Source organism: Oncorhynchus mykiss, chromosome 10 (genome assembly GCF_013265735.2).
Source record: "Oncorhynchus mykiss isolate Arlee chromosome 10, USDA_OmykA_1.1, whole genome shotgun sequence".
NCBI classification, from domain to species: domain Eukaryota; kingdom Metazoa; phylum Chordata; class Actinopteri; order Salmoniformes; family Salmonidae; genus Oncorhynchus; species Oncorhynchus mykiss.
Genome location: NC_048574.1, coordinates 11,556,044 through 11,567,059, shown reverse-complemented (window position 1 = coordinate 11,567,059; position 11,016 = coordinate 11,556,044). Strand labels below are relative to the sequence as shown.

General features: G+C 41.5%; 1 protein-coding gene across 1 annotated transcript; it reads left to right on the top strand.

Annotated features, from left to right (window-relative positions):
• The first annotated feature begins 2,846 nt into the window (after positions 1-2,846).
• LOC110533344 (POU domain, class 4, transcription factor 3) lies at positions 2,847-5,124 on the top strand. The gene is made up of 2 exons (XM_021617455.2): positions 2,847-3,083; positions 3,398-5,124. Exons 1-2 carry the CDS (start codon positions 2,964-2,966, stop codon positions 4,292-4,294), a joined length of 1,017 nt encoding a protein of 338 aa, XP_021473130.2. The 5' UTR covers positions 2,847-2,963; the 3' UTR covers positions 4,295-5,124.
• The last annotated feature ends 5,892 nt before the right edge of the window (positions 5,125-11,016 follow it).

Sequence of the window (11,016 nt, the reverse complement as noted above, 5' to 3'; positions counted from 1 at the left end):
AAATGCTGGAGTGTAGAGCCACAAAATGTTTGAATTGCTTCACTGTCCAAATACATATGGAGAGGGGCTGTACCGGCACATAGTTTTATTTGTATGATGATGGGAAAACAGGGTCATTCTCGGGTGGGCTTCCTCCATGGCACCCATCCCACCCACCAAAACAGGGTCATTCTCGGGTGGGCTTCCTCCATGGCACCCATCCCACCCACCAAAACAGAATTCCAACACAGAGAGGAACTTAAATTGGCTTCAGTGACTTTGACATATTCAAATGTTGATAAATAATGCATGAACATTCCTTACTTTAGGAAGTGAAGTGAAAAACACTCAAGAGTCTATTTGATTTAATGCAAGCGCTGTTGGGTTACCCGTGGGACGAAATGTCAACCACAGCCACTCGTCCTCACATCCCCTGTCGCCCAGGTGATGAGCACTACGTGCACGCGCCACAGATCCCAAAGTGGAGACAGACAACAATTGGAGGGTCATTTGGTGAAGGAAACCTTATGAGCTGTACACAGGCTAGGGAGATGAGTGCTGCTGTCACATCTCGATACAAACAAATCCATAAAACATGTCAGATGCAATCTTCAGAATGGGAATGCACACAGATGACAAGCCAACAATGACCACTGAATTATACATACTGTTATTAAGAAGTCTAAGAATAAGAGTTCATGTGAGCAAGAGAGAGAAGGACATTATACTTAATTCAGGGTAAAATATTGAATGGAATAATACATGACATAGTTTGTTTCTCAGTTCTGAACATCTTTGCAGCCCAGCTGGGCAATGAGTCGGACTTCCTTTAAAGTATAGGCCTACTGTACAGTATACAAAAAGTCTACCCTGACAAGATGTTTTCTCTCTCTCACTCACTCAACAGGTCCAGTGGTGAGAAAAGACCTTGCCTGTTTTAATCTCTATAATGAATAAGGACATGCCAACGTGGTAATTGATGCCTGCCACCATGCTGCTGAATTATTCACTGTCTGAGGAACCGGAGGAGAGGTGGCCAGGATCAGATGGAAGCGCTGTGTCACTGGCCTGCCTGGCTCCTCTTTCTACTGCTGGGAGAGGCATTCAGCCTGCCACATGAGATCTAATGCACTGAGGACAGGTGCTCTGTTCACCTGCATGGGGAGGGAGACGAGAGCAAGGCCCTGCCCTGACCTGCTCCAATTAAATTCAGCCAATATTGCTGTTGTGTGTACTGTAGGTGTCTTATCTACAAGATCCTGTAATCAGATTTGGCCAAAGTCGATCATCTTGAACTGACCCTATCCCAATGCAATGATGGGAAGGATTAAGATCAGGAATACCTGTAAATAACAAGTCTATGTCGTTTTGGATGTGCAGCATTAAAGTGATCCCTATTTCAGTCAGTCCAGATTCAACTAACATACTTTTGGCTTTAGCCTGGTGCTATATGGGGCATATGAGCCGCAGTTTTAGAATAATTTTGAAAATCATATTTTTTCATTACTAATTAAAACAATTTTTTACTTTTACCCCTTTTTCTGCCCAATGTGTAGTTACAGTCTTGTCCCATCGCTGCAACTCTCGTACCGACTCGGGAGAGGCGAAGGTCGAGAGCCATGCTTCCTCCGAAACACAACCCGCCAAACCGCACTGCTTCTTGACACACTGTCCGCTTAACCCGGAAGCTAGCCACACCTATGTGTCGGAGGAAACACTGTACACCTGCCGACTGCGTGAACATGCATGCGCCCGTCCAGCCACAGGAGTCGCTAGAGCGCGATGGGACAAGGACATCCCCGCCTGCCAAACCCTCCCCTAACCCGGACGACGCTGGGCTAATTATGCGCCGCTTCATGTTCTCCCGGTCGCGGCCAGCTGAGACACAGTCCGGTATCGAACCCGGATCTGCAGTGACGCCTTAGACTGCTGCGCCACTCGGGAGGTCTTAACTAATCATTTTAATATTTTTTATTTATCAGTAATTGCTCGAGAGATAGACATGGGATTAATAAATTACCCAAATCATATTTTCAAGAGAAATCTTATTATAGATTGCTCTTTCGTTTTTGATAAAGTATGAAGTACGCTAGTTCTTTATCTATACATTTTTAAATCAATGTAGGCCTTAATGTTGATCATTTTTCAAGGAATTTTCTTTTTAATTACCAAGTTTGTATTTATTTCTGTTTCTTTTTGAGCTACCTTTGTTTCTTTTTTGCCTCTTGAAAAAATGTTTGTACATAAATCAAGAGTGGTTTCATATTCTAAGCATACATTGACTGGATTGAAGGGAATGAATCTATTGGTATATTTCATCAACACATTTTATAATTTAATTAATGGTATAGAATTTGTGTGGAATTAGATTTCACGTCTGCTATTCATTTGCCACACCCTCTGATTGTTGAAGACTGGTCGAAGCACGGTTCCCTCATTTAACTGTGTGAGAATCACCTGTCGCCTCGAGAAGCCAATACTGGAGCTGTCCATGCTGCTGAAGCTAACCACGCTCCTGTTTTACCCTTGATGAGGAAAAAAACGGCTAAAAAACATGACAAATTAATAAAAATAGACTGATCTGTGTTCATTATATTACGTCTGGAACCACAAGTTAATGCAGCAGAAATATATAGGCCTCGAGTAGTTTATTAAGAATATGAACAAACAATTGTATAGGCCTAATCATATTTATAATCCATTATCACATGTTATGTATAGCTGATAATGAGCCTCATAGGCCCATTGTTTTTAGTTTCATGGGCAATTTAATTGCGTTCACTTTCAACCGTGCATCACGCTTGCGCACAGCACCCAGCCCATTCCCATGACTTGTAACTTGTAAGTTGAGTAAAGGAGCAGGTGGGGTGAGAGAGGCAGAACGGGAGGCGCTGCCAATGGAAATAGCTCACTAACAGCAAGGAGCCAGAGAACCGAGCCTGCCTCTATGTCAGGGCCACTTACCTGCAAGGTGCGCATCGAAGATGATGACCATGAACGGAAAGCAGCATTTCTCTATGCACCCTGTGCTGCAGGAGCCCAAATACTCTGGCCTGCACGCGAGTTCGGAAGGCATGCGCAGAGTTTGTCTGCCTGCCCCGCAGGTATGTTTCTCAGTCAATTATTTGAGGCACAAATGTATGAACAAATATCAATTTAAGACGTTTTAAGTGGATCAGAAAGGACTTTGTTTTATCCACTCTCGTACTCGTTCTTTCTTTCGTTCTCCCCCACAACCCCTCCCCCCTCCCTCTCTTTCGCTCTCTCATCATCTCGTCTATTCAAGCAAAGCTGCTGCTTTCATATTAATGTTTATGACCTGTGCTTTGAGGAGGGTTCTCCCTGTGCTTAACATTTATTTGAATCCTGAGTTGACAGAATTCCCCACTGATTCCAGTATGCGCACTCTTGCTTCCAGCTCCAGGGCAATATCTTCGGTGGCTTTGATGAGAGTCTACTGGCACGCGCGGAAGCTCTGGCGGCTGCTGACATAGTCTCTCACGGCAAGAGTCACCATTTCAAGCCAGACGTGACTTACCATACCATGAGTAGTGTCCCCTGCACCTCCAACTCCTCTACGGTGCCCATCTCCCATCCTTCCACCCTGACCTCTCACCAACACCACCACCACCACCACCTCAACCAGAGCTTAGAGGGGGATCTTCTGGATCACATCTCGTCCAGTCTCTCAGTGAGCGGGATGGGGGCTCCGGATTCCTCTATGATTACCACGCACCAGCACCACCTCCAGACCATGGGTCACCTCCACCAGGCTATGGCCATGGGTCATCCGCACTCTCTATCTGTGCACAACGGAATGTCGTGTGTCAACGACGTGGAGTCAGATCCTAGGGAGCTAGAAGCCTTTGCTGAGCGATTCAAACAAAGGAGGATAAAGCTCGGGGTGACCCAGGCGGACGTTGGCTCAGCCCTCGCCAACCTGAAGATACCTGGGGTGGGCTCTCTCAGCCAGAGTACTATCTGCAGGTTTGAGTCCCTCACCCTCTCTCACAATAATATGATTGCGCTAAAACCTGTCCTCCAAGCCTGGCTCGAGGAGGCCGAGGCTGCTTACCGGGAGAAAAACAGCAAGCCAGATCTTTTTAATGGTAACGAAAGGAAACGAAAACGCACTTCGATAGCCGCACCTGAGAAGCGCTCGTTGGAGGCATATTTTGCGATCCAGCCCCGTCCATCTTCGGAAAAAATTGCTGCAATTGCTGAAAAGCTGGACCTTAAAAAAAACGTGGTTCGTGTGTGGTTTTGCAACCAAAGGCAAAAACAGAAAAGGATGAAATATTCTGCTGTGCATTAGTTAATTAACATTATGCATAAAATACGACATTTTGAAGAGATAACAGGGATCTATCAACATTTCATCATGTCCGACTGGAATTTACAACCGCGACTCTATAGATTTATTTAAATGTTCATTGTGTTGTCTCGTTCACTTTTTTTGTCCTCTAACGGGCACATTTTATGTTGTAGATTGGAATGACACGTGTTGTGCTAAAGGTCTCTTGGATTAAGTTTTCGTTGTTGTTGCTTTTACTTGACTGCATATCACAACTCTCTTCAATCACATAACTATAACAAATAGGCCTATAGAAAATGACCTATCTCTATCATGTGAGATGTCCTGTTGAATGCTCGTAAGTTCGGTTAGTTGTTTGGACAATTTAATCAATTACACCAACATTTCCACGTTTACTGTATGTCTCGGACTGTTTGGATTCATACTTGTATAGGATGGAATTAATGTGTTTTCACTCTATCGGTTTAACACCCCCCCCCCCCCCCCCCCTTAAAAACATATTGCAAATTAATATGCTCTCTTTGTGAACTAGCTGAACTTCGTTGACAAATTAATTCACAGTTGTGTGCAAAAGAGGAAAATCACATTTCACAATATTAACGACACAACACGAGTTGATTTTCTTTAGTCATTTTCAAAATGTCACTATTTTAACTAAGGCACGTCAAACGGGCATGGAAAAGCTGCTATATTTTGACATTACGTATTTTGATGTGAACATGTAAAACAGTTTGGAGTATCACTGAAATATTGTTAGTATTTTTCTTCACTCTTGAATTTTACTTGACAAAATGTGTGAAGTTGAAAATGAATGAATAAATCATTGAATATTTTATACAATTCAATTGAATCAGCAATTGATTATTTTGATTACATTGGACATGCTTAATTTGTGTTTATGTCAGTTGTAGATAATTAGACCTAGCATTATCACTAAATTTAAAGACAGGAAGAAAACGTTTACCTAGGCTTAAAGTAATTTTGCTATTTGTGCTAGTCTATGTTAAATACAATATCTCTTTCGTTTCTGGGGTTGGAGTAAGGGAATATTGACTCAGGGTTTGTTCTTCCGTGGTCTTTGAATAAATCATGCCTCAAGATACAGATGGGCAATAAAATCATTGTATAACCTTGAGTTTCACAGAGAACTTGACGTGTTGTATTTATGAATTCCCAATGCTCTGCTACGATTTAAAATGAATCATATAGCACATAAATATAGAAGGAAAAAAAATATTTTCAGTGCTGAATTTTAAAACCAAAGTCAAACACCATGTAACACCACGCAACAATAACAATAAGAGGCACACTTTGTGTTTTCCTTTTCTTTGACGCACTGTTACCAGGATCTTGGTCCTAATTAGATATGTTTAAATAACGAATGCCCGTGTGTTACTGGGGTATGTCGTGAGTTTTCAAATTATTAAATAATGAAGATGCAATATTAATTATATAGGCATAAAATGAGGATTGTTGCTGTGCGGAGGGCTGAGAGTGTGGGAGCTCGTGACTCGAAGGATAGAGGCTTGTGACTCTCACAATTTCAGGTAAGGATTTGAAGACTTCTATTTATCTTTTAAACCCATGCGAAAATAACAGATTTTTTTTTCACCCCTTTCATCTGTGTGTACTGTGTAGGTTTTTTACCCCGTCATTTTAAATGTGTGATTATCTAACTGACTATTAAGGGGATAGCTATGTTTTTTTTCTCCAATATTTTAGATGTTTTTATATCTTTATATAAAGGAGTTTTTGGACTCAAGTTGAATCTGTTATTATACGAATAAAAATGCAACAATATAATTTTGAATTAGTTTGTCAATCTGTTATTAGTATTATTTAAACTAATAACAATAATAACTCACTTCATTGTAATTGTATGTATTCTCGTCGTGATTAATAAGTACTGCTGTATGAGTAATTTAGTATTGGATATTTTTTGGTAAAAGTGGAGCAGGAATAGGCTTTAAATAAATACAAATTTGGTTCGATTTGTGTAAATTCGATGCATGTATTAAGGGGAAGTGAAAATAAAAACAAAATATTGTTGATGAAAATAGAAAACAATATACTGTAGGGTGAATTAGGAATAAGTGGGACACTTTGCATTTTCGTATTCTGTAACCTCTTTCAACGTCTGTCCAACATATTAGCCCAACACATGATACATTTCTGAAATCCTCAAGATGTGTCCTAATCACACACACACACCCACACACACACACACACACACACACACACACACACACACACACACACACACACACACACACACACACACACACACACACACACACACACACACACACACACACACACACACACACTAACACACACACACACACACACACACACACACACACACACACACACACAAAAAAAGCATATTGACAGGAGTCAAAACCATATTTTCAGTTCTCATTTGGTAGGTTATAACTTGGGACAGCAGGTTATAACTTCGGACAGAACTTTAAACCGGGACAGCAGGTTATAACTTGGGACAGCAGGTTATAACGTGGGACAGCAGGTTATAATTTGGGATAGCAGGTTATAATTTGGGACAGCAGATTATAACTTGGGACAGCAGGTTATAACTTGAGACAGCAGGTTATAATTTGGGACAGTAGGTTATAATTTGGGACACAAGGTTATAACTTGGGACAGCAGGTTATAACTTGGGACAGCAGTTTATAACTTGAGACAGCAGGTTATAACTTGGGACAGCAGGTTATAACTTGAGACAGCAGGTCTCACTTTACAACACACTTTGGCTACCCTATGTTGTCCCACTTCACAACACACTTTAGCTACCCCATGTTGTCCCACTTTACAACACACTTTGGCTACCCTATGTTGTCCCACTTCACAACACACTTTAGCTACTCCAAGTTGTCCCACTTTACACCACACTTTAGCTACTCCATGTTGTCACACTTTAGTATTCGATGCTGTCTCACTTTACAACACACTTTAGCTACTCCATGTTGTCACACATTAGCTACTACATGCTGTCCCACTTTACAACACACTTTAGCTACTCTATGTTGTCACACTTTAGCTACTCCATGTTGTCACAATTTACAACACACTTTAGCTACTCCATGTTGTCCCATTTTACAACACACTTTAGCTACTCACTTGTCCCACTTTAAAACATACATTAGCTACTACATGTTGTCCCAATTTAGTATTCCATGTTGTCCCATTTTACAACACACTTTAGCTACTCCATGTTGTCCCACTTTACACCACACTTTAGCTACTCCCATGTTGTCCCACTTTAGCTACTCCATGTTGTCCCACTTTACACCACACTTTAGCTACTCCCATGTTGTCCCACTTTAGCTACTCCATGTTGTCCCACTTTACACCACACTTGAGCTACTCCATGTTGTCCTACTTTAGCTACTCCATGTTGTCCCACTTTAGTATTCCATGTTGTCCCATTTTACAACACACTTTAGCTACTCCACGTTGTCCCACTTTACACCACACTTTAGCTACTCCATGTTGTCCTACTATAGCTACTCCATGTTGTCCCACTTTAGTATTCCATGTTGTCCCATTTTGCATCACACTTTAGCTACTCCATGTTGTCCCACTTTACACCACACTTTAGCTACTCCCATGTTGTCCCACTTTAGCTACTCCAGGTTGTCCAACTTTACACCACACTTTAGCTACTCCATGTTGTCCTACTATAGCTACTCCCATGTTGTCCCACTTTAGTATTCCATGTTGTCCCACTTTACACCACAGTTTAGTTACTCCATGCTGTCCGACTTTACAACACACTTTAGCTACTCCATGTTGTCCCACTTTACACCACACTTTAGCTACTCCCATGTTGTCCCACTTTACACCACACTTTAGCTACTCCATGTTGTCCTTCTTTAGCTACTCCATGTTGTTCCACTTTAGTATTCCATGTTGTCCCATTTTACAACACACTTTAGCTACTCCACGTTGTCCCACTTTACACCACACTTTAGCTACTCCATGTTGTCACACTTTAGTATTCGATGCTGTCTCACTTTACAACACACTTTAGCTACTCCATGTTGTCCCTCTTTAGCTACTCCATGTTGTCCCTCTTTACAACACACTTTAGCTACTCTATGTTGTCACACTTTAGCTACTCCATGTTGTCACAATTTACAACACACTTTAGCTACTCCATGTTGTCCCATTTTACAACACACTTTAGCTACTCACTTGTCCCACTTTAAAACATACATTAGCTACTACATGTTGTCCCAATTTAGTATTCGATGCTGTCTCACTTTACAACACACTTTAGCTACTCCATGTTGTCCCTCTTTAGCTACTCCATGTTGTCCCTCTTTACAACACACTTTAGCTACTCTATGTTGTCACACTTTAGCTACTCCATGTTGTCACAATTTACAACACACTTTAGCTACTCCATGTTGTCCCATTTTACAACACACTTTAGCTACTCACTTGTCCCACTTTAAAACATACATTAGCTACTACATGTTGTCCCAATTTAGTATTCCATGTTGTCCCATTTTACAACACACTTTAGCTACTCCATGTTGTCCCACTTTACACCACACTTTAGCTACTCCCATGTTGTCCCACTTTTGCTACTCCATGTTGTCCCACTTTACACCACACTTTAGCTACTCCCATGTTGTCCCACTTTAGCTACTCCATGTTGTCCCACTTTACACCACACTTTAGCTACTCCATGTGGTCCTACTTTAGCTACTCCATGTTTGTCCCTCTTTACAACACACTTTAGCTACTCTATGTTGTCACACTTTAGCTACTCCATGTTGTCACAATTTACAACACACTTTAGCTACTCCATGTTGTCCCATTTTACAACACACTTTAGCTACTCACTTGTCCCACTTTAAAACATACATTAGCTACTACATGTTGTCCCAATTTAGTATTCCATGTTGTCCCATTTTACAACACACTTTAGCTACTCCATGTTGTCCCACTTTACACCACACTTTAGCTACTCCCATGTTGTCCCACTTTAGCTACTCCATGTTGTCCCACTTTACACCACACTTTAGCTACTCCATGTTGTCCTACTTTAGCTACTCCATGTTGTCCCACTTTAGACTTTAGTATTCCATGTTGTCCCTCTTTACAACACACTTTAGCTACTCTATGTTGTCACACTTTAGCTACTCCATGTTGTCACAATTTACAACACACTTTAGCTACTCCATGTTGTCCCATTTTACAACACACTTTAGCTACTCACTTGTCCCACTTTAAAACATACATTAGCTACTACATGTTGTCCCAATTTAGTATTCCATGTTGTCCCATTTTACAACACACTTTAGCTACTCCATGTTGTCCCACTTTACACCACACTTTAGCTACTCCATGTTGTCCCACTTTAGCTACTCCATGTTGTCCCACTTTACACCACACTTTAGCTATTCCATGCTGTCTCACTTTACAACACAGTTTAGCTACTCCATGTTGTCCCACTTTACAACACACTTTAGCTACTCCATGTTGTCACACTTTAGCTACTCCATGTTGTCCCACTTTACAACACACTTTAGCTACTCCATGTTGTCACACATTAGCTAATCCATGTTGTCACACTTTAGCTACTCCATGCTGTCCCACTTTACACCACACTTTAGCTACTCCCATGTTGTCCCACTTTAGCTACTCCCATGTTGTCCCACTTTAGCTACTCCATGTTGTCCCACTTTAGCTACTCCATGTTGTCCCACGTTACACCACACTTTAGCTACTCCCATGTTGTCCCACTCTAGCTACTCCCATGTTGTCCCACTTTAGCTACTCCATGTTGTCCCACTTTAGCTACTCCCATGTTGTCCCACTTTAGCTACTCCCATGTTGTCCCACTTTAGTATTCCATGTTGTCCCATTTTACAACACACTTTAGCTACTCCATGTTGTCCCACTTTACACCGCACTTTAGCTAATCCATGTTGTCCCACTTTAGCTACTCCATGTTGTCCCACTTTACACCACACTTTAGCTACTCCCATGTTGTCCCACTTTAGCTACTCCATGTTGTCCCACTTTACACCTCACTTTAGTTACTCCATGCTGTCCGACTTTACAACACACTTTAGCTACTCCATGTTGTCACACTTTAGTATTCCATGCTGTCTCACTTTACAACACACTTTAGCTACTCCATGTTGTCACACTTTACAACACACGTTAGCTACTCACTTGTCCCACTTTAAAACATACATTAGCTACTACATGTTGTCCCAATTTAGTGTTCCATGTTGTCCCACTTTACACCACACTTTAGCTACATGTTGTCCTACTTTAGCTACTCCATGTTGTCCCACTTCACAACACACTTTAGCTACTCCACGTTGTCCCACTTTACAACACACTTTAGCTACTCCATGTTGTCCAACTTTAGCTACTCCATGTTGTCCCACTTACAACACACTTTAGCTACTCCATGTTGTCCCACTTTAGCTACTCCATGTTGTCCCTCTTTACAACATTCATTAGCAACTCCATGTTGTCCCACTTTACACTACACTTTAGCTACTCCCATGCTGTCCCGCGTTACACCACACTTTAGCTACTCCATGTTGTCCCACTTTAGCTACTCCATGTTGTCCCACTTTACAAGACACTTTAGCTACTCCATGTTATCCCACTTTAGCTACTCCATGTTGTCCCACTTTACAAGACACTTTAGCTACTCCATGTTATCCCACTTT

Excerpts from the sequence above, each read along its gene's own strand:
- LOC110533344 (XM_021617455.2), top strand. The coding sequence starts at position 2,964 with ATGATGACCATGAACGGAAAGCAGCATTTCTCTATGCACCCTGTGCTG. Across the intron at positions 3,084-3,397 it reads TTTGTCTGCCTGCCCCGCAG|CTCCAGGGCAATATCTTCGG; the intron begins GTATGTTTCTCA and ends TCTTGCTTCCAG.